The 24,160-nt window shown below is 55.9% G+C and overlaps 1 protein-coding gene across 2 annotated transcripts; it reads left to right on the forward strand.

The window, feature by feature from the left end:
• The first annotated feature begins 6,466 nt into the window (after window positions 1–6,466).
• CFAP20 (cilia and flagella associated protein 20) lies at window positions 6,467–17,767 on the forward strand. Of its 2 annotated transcripts, XM_059824970.1 has the most exons (6): window positions 6,467–6,584; window positions 13,303–13,382; window positions 14,462–14,573; window positions 14,938–15,126; window positions 16,292–16,402; window positions 17,291–17,767. In XM_059824970.1, the coding sequence occupies exons 1-6, from the start codon at window positions 6,501–6,503 to the stop codon at window positions 17,294–17,296; spliced, it is 582 nt and encodes a 193-aa protein (XP_059680953.1). In that variant the 5' UTR covers window positions 6,467–6,500; the 3' UTR covers window positions 17,297–17,767. The 2 variants fall into 2 exon arrangements, with proteins under 2 accessions (XP_059680953.1, XP_059680952.1); XM_059824969.1 differs by lacking the exon at window positions 17,291–17,767 and having other exon boundaries at window positions 16,292–16,411.
• The last annotated feature ends 6,393 nt before the right edge of the window (window positions 17,768–24,160 follow it).

A 24,160-nucleotide genomic window follows, 5' to 3' on the forward strand; every position in this document is an offset into this window, starting at 1 on the left:
AGTTTTAAAAGAAACATACGAGGAGGAGTATTCAGTGGGGAGGGAGCTGTGGGGCAGGACCAGCCACGCTGGAGGCTGCTGGCAGCGTGAGCCGTTCCCTGTGCCCTGCTAGGACAGGCTGGGCAAGGAGAGCGGGAGGAACTAGTTGTACAAAATCACCGTAGGCAGAGGCAAAGGAGCCACTTGCCACCTTTGGGGGTGCCTCGCCTTAGGCCCTCGCACTCTTCTGGGTGTCCCTGCCTGGGTGGTGGCCTGGGTGCTAATGCCGGTGCCTGCTTTTCCCAGCCCGTGGGGCTTGGGCATGGCTCTGTCTCTGCACCCCAGGAGCTCCCATTTCTTCCTCTTCCTTGGGCTGAGACTCTCCGCCTCCTCCCCAGCACCATCACTGCAAAGCCCTGAGCTTGGAGCTCCTGCCTGGGGAGGAGCATCTGCATCACAGGAGTTCCCCTACAGATGTGGCGCTTCACCGGCAGGGAGAGCCTGGCTGCAGCGCTGGTGGTTGTCTAAGCTGTGCTCTGGTCTTAGATGTTAATGGGCCGCTTGAAACTCTGGTCTAAAAACCTCAGCTGAACTCTGTATGACTGTACATGGTCATTTCTCTTCTGTTGTCCCATTCCTTCACTGCCCATGTGTTTTTCCCTACACAGTTTTCCCCAATACTGAAGCTGCCCAGGCTAAGGGTACCTCTAAAACAAGGCTCTTTACTGGGAAGGATAGTCCTGTTGCCGGTTCCCAGGGAGGGGAGCTCGCATAAGGTGTGCCAGCACAGAACCACACGGTGCTGCCCCCAGCCAGCCCTGGGCAGTGGCCAAAGTGGAAATGACTCCATGCACAAAGCCTTTGCGTGGTGCAAGTGGCAATTTGCCAATGCCGTCCTTGTGCATCACACCTGGAGATGTGCGGATGTGGGGCCAGATGCGGACACGTACATCAGGTAAGTTCAGGCTACTGGTGCTGTAAGGCAGGGCTTGGCCCGTTGCCGAGGCACGGTATAATGATAGCCCTGTTTTATCCAGGACCGTACTGATCTCTGGCACCTAAATTCAGCAAGACTCTTTTTTGGCTGGTGTACGTCTGGCCAGTGGCGAGAGCCTGTCCCTGCAGGGAAGAGCCCATGGCGCAGTGCACCTGAGGTCCACATGTGCTGGGCAGAAGCAGCTCTGTGAGCATACGCTGAACTGAGGTCCCGGCAGCATGGTGGCACATACAAACGCTGTTGCTACCTCATCCATCCCTCTCCTGACACTGGGATGCCCCCCGTTCCCGCCTGCTGCAGCCCAGGTCCTCTCCAAGTCAACAGCTTGTCTCTAAAGGGTGCTCTCAATGACTCTTTTTTCTAACTGTTGCTTGTCAGAACCAAACTCTTCTTTGCCTGCCCATTTTTTCTCTTCAGTTTGTCAAGACTCAGAAAGGTTTTGTTCATTCTCGCCCCTTGCTCCACCGTGACATCCATTGCACGGTGGTCCCACCAAGGCAGCGTGTCCTGCTTCCTTGACTTTCTCTGCCAAAGAGCTCCAGCACACTTTAGTACTGTCTCCTTCTGCACCCACTGATGTTTATCCTCCCCTGTTCTCTTCTGATCCCTTGCTCAGCAGCAGCCCAGCTTCCTCCTCCTCTTTCTGCACTGGTAGGACAAGAGGAAATGGCCTCAAGTTGCGCCAGGGGAGGTTTAGATTGGATATTAGGAAAAATTTATTTACGGAGAGAGTGGTGAAGCATTGGAAGAGGCTGCCCAGGGAGGTGGTGGAGTCACCATCACTGGAGGTGTTCAAGGAACGTGTGGACGTGGCACTGCGGGACATGGTTTAATGGGCATGGTGGGGTTGGGTTGATGGTTGGACTTGATGCTCTTACAGGTCTTTTCCGACCGTAGTGATTCTGTGATTCTGTGCTTGGGAGTTCAGCCAGCATGAGGTCCAAAGCCTTCATGTTCCCTCAGCTCCCAAAGTCACTTTCGCACCTTGCCTCCCTTTGCATGTGGTGGCTATGGATATCCTACCCAGTTCCCTTTTTGGTTTCCTCATTACAGCTGCCCTTCATCCAGTCCTGCTCCCACAGGGAAATCCAGCCTGGGAGGGGTGGCTGGAGTCATCTGGATGAATCCCAGGATCTCACACTCCTTGCAGAAGTCATTGCCTTGTTCTCCTTTTCGCCATGCAGTGAAGGCTTTTGGCTCACAAAGGTTTTACTGGTCCAAGCAGTGTCCTTTCAGCCGGCCCGCTGGGCCATGCAGCCAGCCGTAGGCTTCTGCTCTCCAGCGATGGCTTAAGCCGAGAGGGCAACGGTCCACGTTAGGATTTCCCAGGCTGTGAACTTGGACTGTGTGCTCCAAGGCAAGCACAGACTTGGTGATACTGGAGAGAGCTGCTATGTTTTGCTCTAGTAACTGCACCCAGCAATGTGAAACTTCAGAGGAGCAATGTTTCGGGCGCTTCCTGAAGATCTCATTCCTCTGAAGGCATCGGATTGCTGGGAACTCTGACAGGCGGGAAATGCTTTAGTGGACAGTTATTTCTGGAGCAGGCAACCTCTGCTCACTTCTTGGACCGGATTATTCTCTTAGGATGGGCCTTTTCTTCCACCTGCTCCCCAAAAGCCAGTCCCTCTACACCCTGGGAATTGGGAACGGGGGTGATGTAACATCTTCCTAGCGATCTTCGAGGCAGATAACATCAGTCTGTCGGTCTCATTGAAATACATCTCCCAGAGGCCTCTTTCCGAATGCCAGCCTCGACTATTAATATGTGTTAACGTCTCATTAGGCTTCTCTGTTTCTGCCCTCTCCTTTAGTGCCTGGGGAAGGAGGAGAGACAACGGGTATTATTTTTCATTAAAATTCACTGAGAAATAGGGACAATTTGAAACGACAACATATTTCCATGTTCACTTGCAGCAAAACATGACATTGAAATGGTAAGTGGAGAGGGTGTGAATGAGCAGGCTGTTCAGGAATGGCAGCTGGATATTTGTCCCAGTTGTCTCCTACCATCTGATTAAGGGAACAAGTTATTTAATCGTGCCATATAAAGTGTACTCTAACCCACTGACTAAATATAGCTGATCGTTTCTAAATAATGCCTTGCTTTTTGTGTGCTCCGCTTGTTTGCGCGAGGAACTGTAAATGAAGGAGGAAGCGCTGCTAACCCGGGTGCTGCGAGGGACTGTGCGTTCGGGACAGTCGGGGCGTTTGTAGCCCAAGGGAGAGACAAGCACGACTAGCAGCCGACGTCGTGGTTGTCAGCGGGATTCGGATGGGGCATTAGTTAGCAACAAGAGCTACACCGGGGCCTGGAGTTAAACTGCAGGACCATAAAGCTAAGCGGGATGGTATTTTTTATGCTGTTTAGTGTCTGTACATTGAAAATAGATGCTACGGATGTTATTACAGCAGGAAGAAATGTAATATATTTCAGTTTAAAAATGTAATTTCTAGTCTAAGCTGTTCCCATTAAGCCTCTTCAGCTGTGCAAGGCCCTGTCTATACTCGAAAGCATTTTCACAGCAGTAAAGCTGTACATCAGCCCCCTCTTACATCGTCAAGGTACTGCATCTTATCCCAGCTCAGAAAAAGAAAAAAAAAGTGTTTCTTTGCAGTCTTTGCAGAGACGAGGCTTGTTGCTGGCACAGTTATCTCAGAGCACAAAGATGAATATACTCGAACAGATAAGGCTTTCTACTGGAGGCGAGGCCAGAGCTGAAAGCAGTAACAATTTAAAAGGAGTAAGTAAACAGCATGAAAAATTAGGGTTGTACAGCGTACTCTGCCGCTTCTTGCTCGTGCTCAGATAAGGGCTGCTGCTGAAGATGAACTGGGTTTGGCTCGTGTCCCCGTGCCACAGAGATTTCCTGGACAAATAAACGGTGCCTTGGCAGCCGGGCAGCAGACGCAGCGGGGACAGGGCTCTGCCCGCCTGTGTGCTCGTGTGCGAGGAGTTTTTGGCAGAGGGTTTCACCGACCGGTGTCGGCAAAGGGCAGAGGCACCATTTTGGCTTGAGCAGTGGCAGCGGGTGGAGGGCAGGGATGGGGGGGAGCGTGTGCAGCCACATCACATCATCTGTTTCTCACACCCATGGGAAGCTGCTTTGGTTTCTTGCCTTTGGGGAAGTTTCTTCCAGAGGTTCACTCCTCGGGCACCTTTATTTGCTTGAGCAAATACATTCGTGCTTGGGTTGTACTGCGCGCGCTGCGCTGGGTACCCCCACAGCCGCCGGCGGGGGCCGGATCTGACGCAGCCCTCTCTCACCCCAGGCAGCGTCTGCCCACCTCCCGGCACACCGCAGTCCCTCGGTGGTTATGCGGTATTCCTGAGCCCGGGGGGCTGGTGCTTCTCCAGGAGGGCAAAGATGCCTCTTTCCACTAATCCAAAAATCCCGATCTCCACGTGGGCACAGATCAACACCTTCCCGCTCAAACAAGCCAGGCAGCTGGAGCTGTTGCCCCTCTCCCCTGGGAGGAGGCCCTCGCTCTCGCACAGAGGAGAAGCTGGAGGCATTGCACTGACGGTGCTGCTGTGTTTGAGAGCTTTCCTGCCCCTTCCTCCAACCCATGTCCAGTCTGCCTCGTGACGGGTATCTCTGGTGTCAGCGAGTGCAGAATCTGGCCCATTTCCACATGCAGATAAGCAGTTCTGGCCTGAAATGCTGTCTGAGGAAATGCCACCGTGACAATAAGCGTGACACGGGACTGGGACAACCTCCTGCACCGGCCGATGCGCAGGAGGATCCTCTGGAAAGCACAGATTTGCTGATGTCCCAGCGCTTTCTGACCTAACAAGGCAGCAGCCTCCGGCACCAGTGTGTCCCTGTTAGTGCCGCATCGGCACGCGGCAGAAACAGAGCTCCGAGCAGGCGGCTGCAGTCAGGTCCAGCCCGGGTGGCATCAGAGGGCTGGGAAATGGCTTGGCGGAGGGTGGGACATGCCCACTGCCCTTGTGTGACCGAAACATCCTTCCCTTCCACTCCCATCAAAGGTGTTTGCCTTTCCCTTGGCCTCAGAGGTACAGGAAAGGGCCTGGCTGTGTCTTGGAAGACCTGAGTCAGGAAACGAGTCAGGCTTGGGAGTGACAGGAGCTGCTTTCCGGCACTCAGCTTCACAGTAGTGCTACCCAAAAGCGCAGCTCCGCAGGCACAGGGCTAAGCTGGGAGCATTTATCACTCCCGTTTTAACGGAGCCGCTGGCATTAAGAGTCACGCAGGATTTCCAATGGGCGCGCGTACCTGCTGATGTGCACAGGCTGCTCCGAGCAGCATCGGGACTGGGATGGAGGGATGGATGGAGGGATGGATGGAGGGATGGATCGCACCTGCTGGGGCAAGTGAAGCTTGGGAACTTGGGAGTAAGATCGGGGCTCAGGGAAGCAGCAGGGCAGAGTAAACATTGTCTGGACACTCCAGCCTCGTAAAACCAGCACAGAGAGAAAAGGAGGCCCCTCGGACAAAATAGCAGAGCCCAAACTGAGAAAGAGTCGATGAGCAAAGTGCGTCATTGGAAACAGAAAACCAAAGTGTCACCTCTTGTCTGATGGTTGTGAACGCAGGGGGAGAATTGGGATGTTTTAAAAACGTACCCACCTAAGTCCTAAGTGTTCAGCAGATGTAGCACCAGTCATTTCATTAGCTACAGTGGACTGGTCACGGCCGTGCGGCCTTGAACGGCCGTGGCTTCAGTAACATCTTTGCTGAGTGAATGGGGTAAAGGGGCCGGAGCCGCTGCTCGTGCGACTCCTGCTCGGCCAGACCCCCGGGACGGGTGGGAGCCCCGGCCCGCAGCCGCCGAGCACAGGGCCCTGCCCCGGCCGGGCTTCCACCACCCCGAGGAGCTCCGGGCCGGCCAGGGGCTGTTCGGGATGGCGTCCAGCGCTGCGGCCACACCGGGCCCCGCCACCCGCGCCTGCCCTTCTGGGCTGGGAGAGCGGCCTGAGAGGCCGGGGGCCCCTCCCGGGCGCCAGGCCCACCGGCGGGCGGGAAAGCCCAAGGCCCAGCGCCTGCGGCCGGCGCTTGGGCCACCAGCACCGACGTCCGGGTCCGGGAGGCAGAGCCGGGGCGGGCGGGCAACGGGGCACGCCCCAGCCCTCGGCAGGGCCGTGCCCGCCGCCGCTCAACGCCGGCGGGCAGGCGCGGGGCCCGGCAGGACGGTGCCGATCAGCCGCTGCCCGCCCGCGGCCTCCCCGGGAGGGCCCCGCCGGGCCCCGGCCCCGGCCCGCCCCGTTGCCATGGCAGCGCGCGCGCTCCCACAACACCCCGGCCCTCGGCGGTGGCCGGAAGTAGATCCGACGCGACCGGAAGTAGATGCTACGCGACCGGAAGTAGATGCGACGCGGCCGGAAGTAGATCCGGCGCTGCCGGCGGGCGCGGAAAGTAGTTCCCTGGTGACGGCGGCTCCGCGACCCGGAAGCGCGGGACCGCGGCGCGGAGGGATCCGCGGGAGCCGCCGTGTCCTTGCGCAGAGCGGCGGCCCCGGCGGGAGAGCAGCGCCCGGCCCGGCCCGCCGCGGCCCCGGCATGTTCAAGAACACGTTCCAGAGCGGGTTCCTCTCGGTGCTCTACAGCATCGGCAGCAAACCGCTCCAGATCTGGGACAAGAAGGTGAGGCGGCGGCGGCGGCACCGGGGGAGCGGCGGCACCGGAGGAGCAGCGTGGCCGCTCGCCTCGGCCTCCCGCGGCAGGCCCGGCCAGACGAGGGGCTGCGGCCTACTGGGAAGCAGCCGGTGGGGCCCGGGCACCCCTGGGGCTGCTCTCTTCAGGCTGCCGGTGCCTGAGCCGCCCGCGGCAGGTTACCGGGCCCCCCGGGGTTTGGTTTTTTATTTGAGGGGAGCGTGTTATTACATTAGTATGTCCTTTTCTACCTTTGCCGAGCAGCAGAGCCCACCCGGGGAGCGGGCCGGCCCGCTGGCAGGAGGTGCTGCACTGCAAGAGGCTACAAAAAATGTCAAATACTGGAAATAGGCAGCAGGAAACAAACCGACCATTCGCCATGTACAGCGGCTTAACCCCGGGAGCTGCAGGTCGCTGAGTGGGGGGGTCTTCTCTTGTCTGTGACCCATTTTTTCAACAGGCTTGCTAAAGGTACTTAAAAGTAGGCTGTGTGGCAGCTTTTAAGGTGTGCAAGAAGTCACACAGGATCACTACGGTTGGAAAAGACCTGTAAGATCATCAAGTCCAACCATCACCCCAACCCCACCATGCCCACTAAACCATGTCCCGCAGTGCCATGTCCACATGTTCCTTGAACACCTCCAGTGATGGTGACTCCACCACCTCCCTGGGCAGCCTGCTCCAACATTTCACCACTCTCTCCGTAAATAAATTTTTCCTAATATCCAATCTAAACCTCTCCTGGTGCAACTTGAGGCCATTTCCTCTTGTCCTATCACTCATCACTTGGGAGAAGAGGCCAACACTCACCTCCCCACAACCCCCTCTCAGGTAATTGTAGAGAGCGATGAATGTTTCATCTGTTTGTTTTTTCCCTTCCTGTTTCCAGACTGGTTCTGTTGAGGGTCCCCTGCCTTCTCCTGGGCACCTCGCATCAGGGAGCCCTTATGAGGAAGTTTGGAGGTGTTGAGACCTGCTGCTCCCTCCCCTTCACAAACCAGCCACAGTTGTGTTGCTACCTAAAAATCGTTCTGCGAAACCATTCTTACACTCTCTGAGAGCAGGCTCTCCTCGCTGAGGTTATGACGGGTATTCGGTTACTTGTGTTTGAACCTAACCTGAATTTCTTGTGGTTTCAGCAGAAATGAAAGCCTTCAAGGCAGTTCAGGAGACAGCGGTGGTGTTTGACCTCAGTGGGCTCGTGTGAGCATTTATAAGTCGTGGGATGGGGGACAGGCAGCGCAGACCCATCCCGTTTCCCATCAGCGGGGTACCTGTGCAGCTCTGCGAAGAACTGGGTTGCCTTGCATAGCCTGGCTGTGTGCATGTGCCTGCCTTAGGGCTTTTGCACAAATATTTGTGACTTTAAAAAAGGATCAGCACCTTATTTGGATGGTGTGAGGACGGGATGTGTTAAAGACTCTTAGACAAAGGGATGTAGCATGCCTTTGGACTGGATAAAGCCATGAGCAATCGGGGCTGATCCTGTGTGGAGGTGGAGGTTGGGCTGGAGACCTCCTGGGGTACCTTCCAACGTGAATTGTCCTGTGCAGGGTGATACCGTCGCGATCGTGCAGCTCCTGGGTGGCCAGCAGGACCTCTGCTTGCAGGGTGGACGTAAGCAGCGGTCCATTCGAGTGCAATAGTCGCTGGATCGGCCAGAAAAGACTGATGAAAAATTGGCACTGCTGTTCCCAAGAACAGCAGCTGGGTGTGCAGGCCATGTCTATCACCTGCCGTAGGGCTTGCATGTGGCTGGGCTCCTCTGGCACTGCCCGGCGGCAGCAGCCCTGCATCCTTGTGAGCAGCAGGGCTGTGTGCAGGTGCTCTTCCTCGCTCAGAGGTCTGTTTGTCGTGAGGAAGCGCAGCCAGCTTGGGTGAGCTTGTTGTGAGGATCGCACTGCTCACAAAGGTGTGGCTTGAACTCAGAGTGGGTTTTCTGACTTCTTTGCCTGTGGATTTCGGCGTGGCTCACTCTTTCACCTCCCTTTTCTGTTTAAAAGGAGTTGGGGCAATGGGTTTGTAATAGCTTCAGCATTCCTGATCCGACACCCTTGGTGTGTTCGCAGCAGCAGGAGGCAAAGGGCGGCACTTGGGGCATCTCGCTGTCTTGGAGCTGAGAAAGAGGAGTCCCTCAGGTCTTTACTCCGCCGCACGTGGGTGTCATCTCCCCTGCTCAGCCCCTTCAGAAGAGGGGCAGGCTGGCGTCCGGCTTGGGCAGTGCGTTCATGAAGTGAGCAAATGTCCAGAAACGGTGGTTCTAGTTGGTTTGTTTACTTAATTATTGGAAAATACTGATCTGTCCAAACCGAGACATCCCAGGAATATTACAGCTCTGGCATTGCCACAGGAGAGGGTTAGGGTTGGGGTTTCTGGAAGTGGGGAAAGCAACCAAAACTTTGCAATAAGTGATCGCTGCTTTCTTCAGGGGTGCATGAAATGCACCTGTAGTTTTGGTGAGAATTGGAAACAAGGGATTTGACGTTTCCCATGTCCTAGGTGAATGCCCTGATTACTGGATTCGTAGCTGTCCTAATGTAGACTCTCTTATCTTTGCCAAAAGTACCAGCAGACAGTGATGGGTATTTTTTTTAAATCTTAGGGAATCTCAAACTTTTGTGACATGAGCAAAACCATTTCTTTTTGGGCCCTAGTAGGATGTGCACTCCTTGGGCTGACAGAAACAGTGTGAAGTAGATGCTTCTTCATTTGATATAGGTGTAGAAATGGGGCACTGGAAGCCGTTCCTTGTTGTCAGCATTTGTAACTTCCCTCTAAGTAGTAGGATACAGTCCTTCCCTTCTCTCCCTTCTCCCTCAGGGGCTGTGGGTAAGCTCTGGGCGGGCCTTGGCAGCAAACCCTGCGGAGCCCAATCTGTCCTGGCCACCAGCATCCTGTCCCAGGGGACTCTGGCAGGACTGAAGTGTCTAGGTCTTGGGAAGAGCTGCAGTGACTGTCCTGTCGTCCCTGCAGGCAGAGGTTCCTCCTTCAGCCTCGTCCGCAAGGAGCTAGTAACTGCTGGGCAGTGCTCTTTTCTCCTGCCTTCCGGCACTGCAAGTGCCTGTTTTGGAGACCTGTTTGCAAGGTGTTTTCTGTTTGCCTTCCAGCACTTTGTTATTCAGAGTCCTCTGTTTATTCCTGCAGCGTCCTGCCACCATGGTCCCCCTGCCGACGTGTGGAGACATGCTGACCAGTCTCCAGGGGACTCGCTGACGCTTTTCCGCAGAGCAAATGGGAACGGTTCGATGAAACTTGTCAAACCTATTGATCCTCTTGTTAATTTCTCCATACTCCTTCTGCTGGCGCGTCGACGCGGAATATCGATAGCAATTTCAAATGCTGGTGGGAGGACGCAAGGTCAGCTAGTATTCAATACCCGTCAGAATGTCAAATGCATGCTCTGCCACCAGGATGCAGACAGCGATTTCCCTGACGAGCACGGCCAGGATCAAGTCCCTGCGGATGCTGTGGCGGGGTCCTCTCTTGCAGCCCTTCTCCGACTCGTTCGTTCTCTTGCACAGCATCCTTGTCTGTGTTGCCCCAGATCTCTGCATCTCAAATACAGCAGTCCGTGCTGCTCACTCCTCCTCCCCAAACCTGTGTGCACCAAAGCGCTACAGCAGAGCCAGGTAGCTCCTGCTTTTGCCTCTTGTTTTGGCCCCTCTCCCTTCCTGGGGGAGGGAGGTGGCACAAGAGCCTCGTGGCTGTTCTGGACCCGCCACTGGCTTTGGGAAGTGCTGGCCTGTCCTGAGGTGAGGGCATACCCATGCCTATGGTAGTCTGGGCGATGGTGCCGGCCACGTTTCAGCTTGCTGTTGTTGGCACGAGCCTATCGCCCCACGACTGGGTGGTCAGCAACGATTCGGGAGCAAGCCTCCAGAGGTCGGCCTTGGACTGTGGTGTTCCGTCCGCCGGTGGGTGGGCGGCCGGGCCTGGGGAGGATTTCTCCTTGCTGCTTTTCCTCTGGTCTTTGTTACGTTTGACTAGTGTTGCTAGCAGCAACGGCAGCCTCAAGAAATATGTGTTCAGACACAACTGTCTGTGAAACTGCTGCTCCCTCCAAAGCCTGTGAGATTTGAGGTTTGCATCTGCAAAAAAAGCATTTCCAGTTTGTCTTTAGACAGCAGGTAACTTCCCAGTTATCCTGATGCAGAGATTGTTAGGCATTTGAAGAACTTTTATTTTCTAAGAGAGCTATTATCCTTTTTTCCAGCTTCAGAAATCCACCTTCTTGGGCTTAAGCTGGCTAGAAAATATTGGCCAAGTAGAAATGTGGAATGTTTTGTTTAGACTTCTAAAATTTTCTGAAATCCTCTCTTTCTCAGCTTCCGTGAGGTAGGAGAAAGCCCCTGAAGACTGGGAGCTCTTGCTGAGTAGCCACTGCGAGCACAGCAGGACTGTCCCTCCTGCCCTATGCCGCACAGAGCTTGTGGCTGCGCCTGATGGAGCTGGAGGTCGCCTCTTGGTCTGTGCGAGCCCGTTGGGAAGGGACCCCCAGAGCTGGCGGGGGAAGAGAATTGCTCCTCTGGCTGCGACCTCCGTCAGGGAGGTGGTTCCCGAGGCAGGCAAGAGGCGAGCTCAGCCTCCGGCACGGAGCTGGGCTCTGGAGCGAGTGGAGGGGCCGAGCTGCGGCATTTGGCACCGCCGAGTCCCCGAGGGCAGCGCTTTGAGCCCCCGTTGGCAGTGGGTACTTCTGATGCCGTTCAGCCTTACCTTACCGAAATGGCAAGGCTGCTTGGACTTCTGATCCAGCCGGTGCTGGATGTCACGCTCCAAACGTCTGTGTCTGTCCTGCCAGCGCTGGCTGCAGGTACACGCAGGCAGGCTGGCTTTTGTGCGGAAGGGCGCCTGCGTGACCTTGCCGCTGTCTCCCTGCAGCTGAGCGGTAGTGCAGCTCGCAAAAACTTACACCGAGCGAGGCAGGACTGGGAGGCAGGGCTCTGCCGCGGTCTGGCCCTGTTTTGTACTTATCTCCTCTCTCTTCTGCTGTCTTTCATCCTGTTTCTGGCAATGCTGAGGAAGAAGAGTTGCTTCTTTTCATTGTCCCTGTAATCTGGGGAAGGAAAGCCTTCACAGGCTAAGGAAGGGGATCTGGTTGCAGAAAGAAACACTGCTGACTAATTGGTTTAAAGCATGTTTAGCTGTTTTTTCTGTTACTGTCCTCTCCAGAGAAGCCCAAACCTGAACTTCTCCCCTCTGTGGAGCCATAAACTACCCTTGGTGAAAGCTGTCTTACACGGCATGGAGGCAGGCTTCATTGTGCACTGCTGTCACCTGCCGAGGCAGGGTTGTTTCCTGGTGTTAAGTCTGCGTGCTGTATCCCTGTGGCTTTAGTTTCCCATATGCCAATCGTTGCTTCAAATACAGAGAGGAACGTGGGGCTTCTGCTGGGGTGGTGATTTAAAAAAAAAAAAAAAAGAAGGCAATTCATCCAGGCCTCATGCAGTGGATTTCTCCTGAACAGACCTATAAATCCACGGGAGTTGCATTTCATGCAAAGGAGAGATACAGTTATCCTGTAAGGATCCTCTCTCTGAGCTTAATGTTTTCTGGAGGTATCTGTGCGGGCTTGAAGCAGGGTTAAGAGCAGCCTGGCAGGGCGAGCTGCAGTCTTGCGCTTATCAGCAGCAGTTGGGTGATCCAGGCTGAGGTTTCTTGAAACTGCTTGGTGTAAAGACAGGCCGGGGGGTGGGCTGCTCACAGGGCTTATCTCTTTCTTCCAGCAAATGTATGCAACATCACCCAGGTAGGTCCCTCTGAAGAAATGAGCTTTGAAGATGAATTGCTAAACCTGTAAATCATTTTGTAGTTCATGACTGGAACCATCCCATTAGAAGCTTAATGTATCCTATATATTAGCAGCGGTGATAGGTGCTAAAGAAATTAATTCATGGAGCCGGAAGGAGCATTGCAATTCGCTGATCTAGCATTGGGGAAGAGCAGAGGGCTTAATTAGCAAAAGTGCCTTTTAAATGGAGATAAATTTGATGGGAAGTGAGCTGCTTCATTAAAAAAATAAATCCTCAGACCCTGGGATTCAGCCATGTTGCTTGTGGAGAAAAATGAATTTGTGTTGGCTCCTGGTTCCAGCCCTGGCCTCCCTGAGCTCTGTGGGGAGCTGGCTGCATCTGAGTAGCCAAATCCCTGTGCCCCTCAGCAGAGCAGGCGATGGCTCTGCGCTTGCGTGTGCTGCAGTTATGAAGAATTTTAGACCAAGAATTTTAATCAAGCTCTCAGCTGGTCCTGCTCTTTCACGGAGGCAGTCAGCCATGCCCAGCAGTAGAGACTAAGACCCCTTGGTGACCGGTGGCTGGCTGGTGGCTCCCTTTGCTTGCCCCTGTGTTGCTTGTACTTGGTTTTACCTCTTATCCCACTCTAGTTTGATCTTTCTCTGACACTTTCATGTTTGTTTATTTGGGCCTCTAACATGAGGCTTGAGTCACTTGTGTTCGCTGTAGCCTATTTTGATAGATCGAAGTCTTGCGCTCAGCGTCTGTGCAGCATGCTGGGCCATAAACACTCGCTTGGAGTCCTGGCACTCTGGGGCAGTGATCAAAGCCTTGGAAACAGTGATGTCCAGGACAATAGGAGCCAAGTGAATGTAGATGGGTCCTCCTGGGGTCTTTTTCCCCCCTCTCAATGGAGCTGTGGGTGTCTCTTGTTTCCCTCTCAAGTAACGTCTGTGCTGTCTGTCCCGCTTTTCTTCCAGGTGCGCAACGGCCACATCAAGCGAATCACCGACAATGACATTCAGTCACTGGTGCTGGAGATCGAAGGAACTAATGTCAGGTAGGAGAAAGCATCTTCTTCTTCCCTCGTGTGCCCTGGGGGCTTGGCCCTGGAGCAGAGTGAAAGATGTTGGTGCCCAGCAGACGTCTCCTTCAGACTCTACTGCGATCTCTTTGTCAATAAATTGAAGAATACGGTCTGGAGTCAGATTACTGATACCCCCCTGGGGCACTGTACCGTGCCTTTCCCTGGACGTGCTTGTCGAGCTCTCTGTCATCCTCAGTGGGGCTAAAGGATAAAAAATAAAGTCCCATTATTTTTCCATCACTCGGGGGGAAAAAAGCTATATTTGATACCTGGTCCCCATTCAGCGCCACCAATTACTGAGAAAGCAGCACTCTGCCTTCTGTATCTTTTATTGTCTTAGGCCTGCTCTGCTGCTCTCCCCACGTGACAGCTGCTCTCCCGACAGCAGGAAGATCAAAGGGAGATTTATGAGGGGAATTGCATTTGGTGCTTCACTTAGCAACCTCATCTCCATCGACCGGGGAGAGAGACGCCAGCTCCATGAGCGGGTTCAGAGTCTCCAAGGCTTCTCCAGGGGTGATTCAGAGCAGGGCGCTCCTTATAAGGGCAGCGGAGACTCCTCTCCTGCAGACAGGCTGAGCCAACGCTTCTCTTCCTCCCAAGATGTGTTGATACAGAACTTGCCAGGCGTGACGTGTACTTCTAGGGCTCATGACCTCTGTTTTCCCAACCATATAGAGCACACAGGGCTTCTGCTGTGCTCTGGAGCGCTCTACCTGTTCAGTCAAGGGGTAGGAGGAGGTTGTGTTAAGAAACAGCGCTGACATGGCCTTGAAAACTGGGGAGGTGAAGCTGTCCAGGAAGGTGTTTCATGCCCTGGGTGAGAAAAGTGGGATTTGAAATGCATTCTTTGGGCCTTTTTTCTTGCTCTCCCTGCAGCTACCTCTGAAACCCTCCTGTTACAGGAAGCCCTGGTTGTTGCCGAGATCTTATGATCACACCTATCTTTTTCTTGTCTTCCAAGGCTGTGTTAGGTGAAGGGAGAGACTCGGGACTCAGGCTGTGTGCTTTGTGCCATGTGAGATCCTAACACGTTTTTCTGTCCCTCTCAGTACCACGTACATCACGTGCCCTGCTGACCCAAAGAAGACCCTGGGCATCAAACTACCTTTCCTAGTGATGATCATCAAGAACCTGAAGAAATACTTCACTTTTGAAGTGCAGGTGAGGAGTGTGCAGCGGGGACGCCCCTCCAGGGACCAGTGAGGAAGGTGCCAGGGAGCCTGCAGTCTTATGTTGGGACTTGTCCTAGGCAGCGTGTGGTTCCCAAAACAGTTTTGCTTTCTTGGTCATGGGATGTGTCAGGTCTTCTGCTATGGGGACATCAGTCAGCTCACAAGCATGTCGTTGCTATTCTTGAAAATGGGTCTGTTTCCTGTGTTAAAAATACTTCTGCTGTGAAATGGAGGGGTGGGAGTAGGAGAGCCCTCTCTCAGAGACAGGTAAAGCCTGAGTCTAGAACAGCCGCTGTCTTGGGGAGCTGGGGGCCCCTAACGCCTGGGTCAGCAGCCTTCCTTCCTTGCCCCAGGTGCTGGATGATAAGAATGTACGTCGGCGTTTCCGGGCAAGTAACTACCAGAGCACAACTCGGGTGAAGCCCTTCATCTGCACCATGCCCATGCGGCTGGACGACGGCTGGAACCAAATCCAGTTCAACCTGTCAGACTTCACGCGCCGGGCTTACGGGACAAATTACATCGAGACCCTGAGAGTTCAGGTGAGAAGCAGGCATGTTCTGCCCACGGAAACCAATAGTTGGTAGTCTTCCTGCTGGCTGGGACAGCCTTGCTGGAGATTGGGAATCTGGGTTTAGCCCTGACTGGGGGCTTTGCCAGTCCTGCTCTTTGCGGAGCACTGCGGGAGGGGAGGAAAGGCCTGACTGAGGCAGCAGAGGTCTTGGTGCTGCCTCGCTTCACTGGACTAGACTGGGATGAAGGAGCCCATTTCCATCTTGTTTCTCTTGCTGGCAGTCGGTTAGGGTAAGTGTTGCAGTCCACCTAAAGTTCTCTGTGGTGTGCCATGCATCCTGCTGGGTGGAGGTCTGCTGGGAATTACCCGTGCGCTGCCTTACTCTCCAGATGTGCCAGACAGCACCCGGACGGGTGAGAGCCTGGCTGGTAAAGACCCAGGGTGTTACGGTGCGTACATATCCCCGGTCAAGCTTGTTTCCTAGTGCGAGTGGAGTGCCCCTGCCCTCACCGAGCCCCTTGGACCAGAGCTGACGCAGCGTTTGTTCCTGCTAAGGACGTGAAACTTGTTCCATATGCTAGGGATTCATGTTCGCTGTGTCCAGTGGCATGCGTTATTTTGAGCAACGCCCGGGTGCGGAGCCTGCCTGTTCCTTAGTATGATGGGACTGCTGCAGTTCCTGGTGGGGTTGCCCTGAGATGAACAGGCAGTCAACTGGGAAATGTCTGCCTTCTCGCAGACCCGTGAGGGGGACTGGAGCTGCCAGCTGATAGTGGAGGCAGCTCAGGCTGGACAGTCTCATTCCTGACCTCGGGGGGACCCTGAGGAGCAAGTGTTAAAAAGGTAGCAAGCTGAGGCTGACAGTGTTCTGGTGAACGCTGATACCAGCGGAGAAGCAGAGGTGGGTTCACAGCAAAGAACCTTCTAAGCAACTACGGCAGATCTCAGTTTGTGGAGATGCCAGAGCTTGGCCAAATCTCTTGAGCCAGCTTGCATCACTGGAGAGAGCATCTAACACAAAGCAGAGGGCGTGGGCCAACGTTTCTTCTCTGATGTCCTGTCAGATTCAGAGAGAGGCAGTAAGGTCTCTTCTCCAGCTGCTGAGCCAGGGAATCCAGGCTGCTGCATGACAGTGAAGCTGGATGTGGAAAGAGCGTATGGAAAACGGACTGACTCTTTGTTTTGACTCTCAGATCCATGCTAACTGTCGCATCCGACGGGTGTACTTCTCTGACCGGCTCTACTCAGAGGATGAGCTCCCAGCTGAGTTCAAGCTGTACCTGCCTGTCCAGAACAAGGCCAAGGTGAGCTAGCCCTGGGCAAGGAGGGTGGGAGCAGCAGCTGGGCCATGCTAGCATTCCTCTTCCTCTTCCCGTTGCCTTTACAATCCAGAGTTTCTTCCAGCAGCAGAGCTCTTACCAGCTTTGGCCATCGGCCAGGGAGCACCCTCGCTGTTGCCAGGGTGAGCAGTCTGTCAGGGGGGTGCGTTGCTGAGTGGCTTTCCTGCCAAAACACGTGGAAGTTGTCATTCCCATCTAGGAGCAGGGTGAGCTGTGCAGCTGCTCCCCACATCCTTCCTGTCCGTGTTGGACGACTCTGGGCAGGGTGGCAGCCTCCTGGCATCTCTCCGGAGCTTTCACCCATGACTCAGCCCAGCGACTTTGCTCTTCAGAGCTAGCTGCAGCTCCGCACTTGTCTTTCAGGAGAGGTGCTGTTTGCGTCCCTCTAGCCCAAATTTACTCCCCTCTGATCTCTTCCCCGCCCAGTGCAGAGGGCGGTGCTGTCAGGGGGGAAGGGGATAGGCAAGTGGCTGCTCAGCGGGAGGAGATGCCAAGCTCTGCTCTTACAGTGATGGGAGCGGAGTCCCTGGCATACTGGCAGCAGTCTTGAGGCTTGTGAGCAAGCACCTTTTTTGCCAGGGCCAGCCTGTCCCAGTGCAGATGCTTCTTCTAGCAGAGAAGAGTCCTGGGCAAAATTTCAAGGAGCTGAGGGAGGATGTTGGGTCCTGATCTTAGTGGGAGGTAGAAGGCAGTGTTAACAGTAGGTATCATCTCTAGGGAACCTGTGGCTGCCCTCTGGGCTGTGGCAGCCTTCCGGGGGTGTCTGGGGAATGCTTGGAGCCCTCCCAGTACAGCTGTCTTGGTGCTGCCGAATCTAATAAGTGTCTCCTTTCTTCTCCCTGCTCTGTCCAGCAATAACACCACGTTGGGAAGAGACGCGAGAAATGTTCAGGGTCAGTAGGAAGACAAAAGCAGGTGGAAGAGAAGGCCCTGCTGAGACCAAGTTTTAGATCAGCTCACCTTGCCTAGGGTAACTTTGATTCATCTGGTATCCCCTTTCTGGACAGGACACAATTAACCATGTAACAGGTCTGGGACTGTGCTGTTGGTGTGCGAGTTGTACGGAATCAGAGTTTTCCTAGCTGTTCCTCAAGTGCTGAGCCTAAACACTGCAAGCGGCCTGGTACCTGATCGTGTGTTGCACACAGGGGTTGCTCAAACTGGCCACTGTGCCTCCGAAGAGGGGATTCAGCAGGAATTACAGGGTTAAGTGTGCCCTCTTGAAGATACCAATTTTATTTTTTCTTTCCTTATTTTCTGTTTCTTATTTTATATATGCTTTAAATATGGATGTAGTACTCACTCTTGGAAAGTTATTAAACATTTGACTCTGTAAGTCTGCTTCTGCCTTCTTCTTCCTTTGATGGATCCTTTAACTTGCACATGTTCACGCTTGAGAAAGTGCTGAAGAATTTCTTTAGGAACTCAGATGTTAGAATTTGCCTCTGAATTTGACTTTGATTGGCAGCCTCGCTGTTTAAGGGATAGCACAGACCTGAACAGCAGCGATCTGGAGAGAGAAAAAATGGTAAGGTTTCTGTAGAGGAGACAGGATCTGCCTCCGGTCCATGAGGTTTGTGGTACTTTACCTATGACAAAAACTCACGCTGTTCGCTTTTATTACATGGAAATGGGTTTTTCGTTCCCTTCTTGAAGCCATTTTCCCAGCAGTGACAAATTGGTCTTACCTGCCTGATAGGGCACAGCTCTGTTCGCTGTGTAGTTAAACAACTCGCTCCAGCTCTCAACCAAGCCTTCAGCAGCTACTTATAGCAAGAGGCACACAATAGCCTTCCAGCTGCCAAATTGTCCCTTTCCCCAGGGATCAAAGGGGAGGTTTAGCAAAGCAGCATAACAGGAGCGGAAGTCTTTTCCTGTGCTGAAGCTGCCCTTCCCTGCCTCAAACCAATGTGCCTTTGTTGTGGAAAGGCTTGCGGAGGGGAGGCCGCAGACCTCTGCCAGTAACGGAGAGAGTCGGAGTAGCTAATGCCTTTCCTCCCTGGGGCTGAGCCCCCCACAGCTGCTCCGGTGGGTTGGTACCTAAGGTGGGTGCTGATCCTTCCCTGGTGCTGGGCTGTGCAGTGAATTGGGAAGCCTTCACTTCCACTCTTGTCCTGTAAAACGAAGCTGGTCTCTCCCAGGAGGAGGAGAGCCTCTTGGGGGACATCTGCCCCAGATTCTGGGTTTAATCCTGACCACTGACTCTCCACCTGGTTTAGAGGTTTGGTGTGTCCGTGCACCTTCGTGGTCAGCAGCTCCTCTGTACGGATCCCGCTTTACATCTGTGGCCAGCTCTCGGGACACCTATAACGCAGCTGCCTTATTTGCACCGTGAAAGCTAGCGGGCTTTGAACTGGAGGTGCTGACCCCATGCTGCCCACGTGGTGCTGGATTGCATTTGCAGAAGACTTTCTGGAGAAGACCCTTCTAACTTTTATAGCAGCTGAATAGCTTGGTAGCTCTAAGAAGCCAAGCCAAGGAAGCCCACATGGGAAGGCACCATCCGTCTTGCTTTGACATCTGTCAAGGCTTGGCTGGACTTGAGATTTGTTGAGTGGAATGGCACTGTATCGTGTGCCAAGGATCGGCCTTAATGAAGTCCATGGCGAGGCTTTCCTGCCACGTTTGCAAAGCTTGCCAGGGCTGGGGGAGCTGCTGAGAGAATCGGGAATCCATCAGCCCCCGGCAGGGTAAAGCGTGCATCCTTTCCCATGTGCTCGTAAGCACATGTTTTTGGCAGTCATCGGTGGCCAAGCGCTCACCAGGAGCTGCCGCTGCCTTTCCTTGCGCTGCTGTGGCCCGTGCTGGAGTCACCCCTTGTCCTCGAGGAGTCGGGCTTGCTCTGAGTGACCTTAATGCGTTAAGAGGGGCTGGGTTCCCCAGGGCCCCGAGCTGGCTGCCTCTGCCGAGAGATTAGATGAGCCCTGCTGCCAATTCCTGCCCGACCTCTAGGAGCTGTGCCAGCGGATTTGCTGGAATAAACTCCCAGCCGCAAACCCTTACATCCATGTGGACCCTCTGTGTATTTTTTTTTAATATGAAACAAAATACTGAATCTTCCTGTTTACATGCAGCACAAAGTGGGGCATCATCAGATACCGGCTCTTTCCTTTAGGGCCAGGCGGTGGTGGATTTACGCGGTGTTCTTCAAAAATCTTCCTCATCTAATCCCCCTCTCCCATCAAAACTTTAACTGTCTTGCTGAAGGTAAGTGAATTTTGGATACTCTCCCTGCGGGAGAAGAGGATGCTGCTGGCGGATAGGCCAAAATGTCACAGGCATCCTGGCAGCAGTCGTTTCCTAGAGCAAACGTGCACCAGCAAAACTCCTATGATGGAGCTTTGGTTACGGCTCTTGACCTGGCTGGGATACACCATCCTCCTACATGGAAAGAGTGGAGGAAGGCAGGAAGGACCTGGGTGCAGAGATGGGAGCCTGCCCCGAGGACGGCTACCGCCCGCGTGCTCCCGGGGCAGCCCCAGCTTGGTGCGAGGGGTGAGCAAAGGGGGAGTCCTGGTTCCGTGCAGGCAGCGTGCGGAGAAAAGGTCTTAAATATCTCTTCGTTCACCTTTCTGTGGGTGGCCTGCTCCTTCCTTCCTTCCTGCTGAAGTCCTTATTGCAGTTCATGTCTAGTGGGAGAGAAAGGAATCTATCTTCGCGGTGAGCCCTGGATTAAACCCGGAGCAGGGCGGGGCCCGCCCGAAGATGAGTTTTCCTTGCCTCCGCAGGCTTTCCACCTTCCTCTTCCATTGGCTGGGGCAAGGTCCTGGACTTGGGTGCTTTGATCGGGTCCTAAGTGCTGGGAGCCTGCTTTCTACATCAAAGGCAAAGCTTCCCTTTGAAACCTCGGCCGCTGAAGGACGGCGAGCGCACGGGGCTGCAGCACCTCGGAGCACGGGTTGGGAGAGCGACTCTCGCTGGGTTGGGCCGGGGAGCGGGCATGCTCGGACGGAGCTGGAGCAGCTGACAGTCGCCATGTGGTGCGAGCCAAGGCTGGGACATCCCTCGGCTCCGGTGGCTCTGCCCGAGCAGGTGGCAGCAGCTGGCGGGGGAAGCAGACGACGGGGTTTTCCTGGAAAGCTTTCTGTCCGTTTGCTCTGCCGCTGGGGCAGAAGCAGTCCCGGCGAGAGTCGGGCCCGTCAGAGTGGCAGGACACTGGTACTGGCTTCTGTCCCTGCCTGAGGCCTCCCCCTTACTCTTTGTGCCCTTCCTATTAAGTCGATCCTGACACAAAGCACGGAGCCCTGATCATGGATGTGATACGCAGGAATCAAAAAAATCTGGGCCAAACTCTGCTCCTTGCCCTCTCTCCCTCCTGTTCTGCATCTCTCTGGATGTCTTGGGCCAAATGTTGTCGTCTTTGTAGAGAGATTACTTGTCCAGGGTGACACTAATCCTCTGCAGCTGCTGTCTAGCGTGGGGCGGGTGGTTCTGGAGGCGAGGGAAATATTTATTTTGAGTTTTGCCATTGGCCACTGCCCAGGAAAAATGAATGACCGTGCTGGGGACTTCGGCCACTTCTGCACGCGGGGAGAGCAGATCTTCCTGCCCGCTGGCACCTGTGGGAGAGGAGTGAGAGCTTCCCCTGGCAGGCTGCGAAACGGGACCACCCCCAGCAAGATTTCTTTTGGATGAGGGAGCGGCTGTGCGCCCTGAGAGTTACCCTGGGGTGTGATGGGGAAAGCCTCGGAGGTGCTAGAGGCGAGAAGATGATGGATGCTCAGGTGTGCTGAAGCAGACCTGCAGACCGTCTGCTCCACCGTCACCTCGTGCGTTGTCCCTGCGGCCCCAGAAATGACTTTCCTCCCAGTGAGACGAAGGGGCCGGCATGACGGGGAGCGGGGCTGGTGGCTGCGGGATGGGTGGGAGGGGAGGCGAGGGGCACGAGCAGCGCACACGTGTGCCGAGCTCAACTTGGCCGTGGGCGCATCCCACCCACAGTAGGGCTGTGCTGGCACCGACCCCTGCCCAGGCAGCACCCGGAGCCTCAGTCCTGCCTGCAGCGTGCACAGGCAGCAGGTTCAACCCCTCCCAGGGCCCCGCGGCTCTTCCCTCCGTCCCCAGCGTCGTTTCCTCCGGCCTTGAGGCTGGCTGGTTGCTGCTTGGCGTATCCCGGTCCCAGTTCTTCCTCTGCGCCGAGCCCAGCTTCCTCTCCGCTTTCCAGGTCCTCTCCTCAGCGGCACACGGGGGATCGTGCCCTGGCTTGCAGAGGAAGAGGAGGAGGAAGCGCGGTTTCTCCTGTGATGGTTCCAAGCGGGCAGAGAGCCCCTGCCAGCCCTGGTCACCCCCACGCCAGCAGCACGTGGAGCCCCATCCCGCAGCGGCCAGCACCGCCCCGGCACGGCAGAGCCTGGAGGACGCTGAGCTCCCGGGGTCTTTTCCAGGTCGGGCTTCTCCAGCCTATTTTTGGGAAGCTGGGAGCTGCCTGGTGGGGGTGGATCCTGGCAGGGCTGCCTGGTGCCTGCCAGGGCCAGGCTGAGCAGGACTCGTGCCCCCTCCCCGGATCCACGGAAAACCCTGTCCCTTGCAGCGGGTGCATCCCTGCCCTCCCTGGGATCTCGCGTCTGCGGGTGGCCGGACGTGAGCCCACGCCGCTGTGGGCACGCAGGGCAGAGCGGGAGCCTCCGACGAAGAGCCCGGGCCCTGTCGAAACACTGGGCTTTGTCTCCGGCGGGGTCCCTCGCTGTTGTCCATGAGCGTTTCCAGATGGCCCCGGGCTCCTGGCACCCGCTCCGCTGCAGCATCCGGGGAAAAGTGGGAGGGGGTGGGAAGTGATGTCCCAGCTCGTGGAACCCAGGCAGCATGGGCCTCTGCTCCCAGCGCTGCTGATTTCCCCTGGGGAATTGCTCCCAGACCCCATCCTGAATCAGCAAGGAGCCCCCTCCCCTGCCATGGCAGGGCTGCCCAGGGAAGGGGGAATGCCGTGAGCGTCCGGCCCTGGGCATCCTTGGCTGGCTCAGCTGGCTTTCCCTGTGAGCCAGGCGTCTCTCCCAGTACCAGGCTTCAGAATCCCCACCCCTGCATCCCGCCGAGCCCTCAGCACCCCTGGAAGAGAGGGGAAACACAGCTGCCGTGGGAAATACAGCTGTTGTCGGAAATGCATCTACCATGGGAAGTGCATCTAGTGTGGGAAATGCATCTACCGTGGGAAATGCATCTACCGTGGGAAATGCATCTGTGCCTGCCTCTGGAGCCGCCTTCGCAGGGGCGGAGAGTGGCAAATCCCAGCCATACTTTCCTCCTGCGTCGCCTTTTGGCCAGGTTTGTGCCTTTTGATAGCGCCCGGTGCCGGTTGGGCCCCGGTTCGGGGCAGGCTGGCGTGCCGGGCTGCCCTGCGGCAGAGCTCCTGGTCCAGCAGAGCTGCGGGTCCTCCCACGGAGGATCCGCACAAGCACAAATCTGGGTGTGATGGTCAAAACTGAATTGAAAGGAATTAAAAGCCAAGGAATGTGACCAAGCACAGCCTGGCTGCTGGAATACAAGAACCTGGAGCCATTTGGAGAGGGTTTGGTTGTCCCCCTCCCCGATTCTTCAGCGTTTTTCTGTCCCTGATTTTTGGCTTCTCGCTTGGCTGCAGCGATGTGCCGAGGCTGAGCCAAGCGTGTTTCCCAGGAAATCAGCTAATGGCTGGGAATCGCTGCCCAAAGTGGGCAGGGATGGAGGCCAGGGCAGGGGATGGGTGGCCCAGGCCATGGGGTCCCCCCTGCCCCCAGCACCGGCAGCCCCGGGAAAACGGGGTGAGAGCCAGCATCGGTCCTTCCCTTTTAAAGTAATTAGCGGCTGACGAGTGGCGGGGCGGCTCGGGGTAATTTAGTGCCGGGAAGTGGCTGTGGCCAAGTCTGGGGCACCGAGCCAGCAGCTCTGGGTCCTGGGGAGGGCAAAGGATGGCGGGGCGGGGGGGGGGGGGGGGGGGGGCAAGGCTTCATCCCCACCCGTGAAGGGGGGGATCGCCTCCCGCCAGGGCTGGCAGGGCAGGGATGGGGGCAGCCGGAGCCCCAGGGAGGGGGCAGGAGGTCTGGGGTGCACCCAGCCCTATGCCAGAGCCACCAGCCCCATGGGGGCTGGGCAGGGCATGGGTGCTGCCTGGGTGCTACCCCCGGCCCGCTGCGGGGGAGGACTCCAGTCCCACAGGGAGAGCCCCCCCCCGCCCCAACGCCATAGGGTCATTCCCACAGGGATGGGTCAGACCCACACCATCTCCCGCCCGGCCCAGCCTGCCTCCCCACTGGTGTAGTAACTGTGCCAGGCCTCTGCCGCCCGCCCCGCGGCTGCCCAGGCTGCACCTGCGGCTCCAGAGCAAACCCGGCCCCGGCTCGCCGCCCTGGTGAGCATCACCGGTAAAGGCAGGGAAACCGCTCTCCATCACCGCCCCGTGCCGCAGGTTGGTTTGCCATCCCATTAAAGGCTGAGCAGCATTTCTCCCTGGATAAAGCCAATTTCTTACCCCCCCCAAAATCTAATTTTTCCCACTCCCACTATTATTTCCCTGGTCTTTGCAGCGGTCGTGCCTCCTCCTGCTTTCCTCTGCCGAGACAGCAGCGGTGAGACAGGATGCGGCCATCCCCTTCCCCCCAGGAAACACGCCAGGGCCACGCAGGGACAGGGAGCCCGAGCACCCGGTAAACCAGCTCCGGGGGGGACCACGCACCGGCCCCCGCAGCCACCGGCCCCTACCCGGGGAAGGGAGGTGGCCACCCCAGGGCCGGAGCGCTGTGCCGGCCC

Source organism: Gavia stellata, chromosome 15 (assembly GCF_030936135.1).
Source record: "Gavia stellata isolate bGavSte3 chromosome 15, bGavSte3.hap2, whole genome shotgun sequence".
Lineage (NCBI taxonomy): Eukaryota > Metazoa > Chordata > Aves > Gaviiformes > Gaviidae > Gavia > Gavia stellata.

Bases quoted from the DNA above. Each gene is read 5' to 3' on its own strand.
- CFAP20 (XM_059824969.1), top strand. From the start codon at position 6,501: ATGTTCAAGAACACGTTCCAGAGCGGGTTCCTCTCGGTGCTCTACAGC. The intron at 6,585-13,302 runs GTGAGGCGGCGG...CTTTTCTTCCAG, and splicing joins TCCAGATCTGGGACAAGAAG to GTGCGCAACGGCCACATCAA. The intron at 15,127-16,291 runs GTGAGAAGCAGG...TTTGACTCTCAG, and splicing joins TCGAGACCCTGAGAGTTCAG to ATCCATGCTAACTGTCGCAT.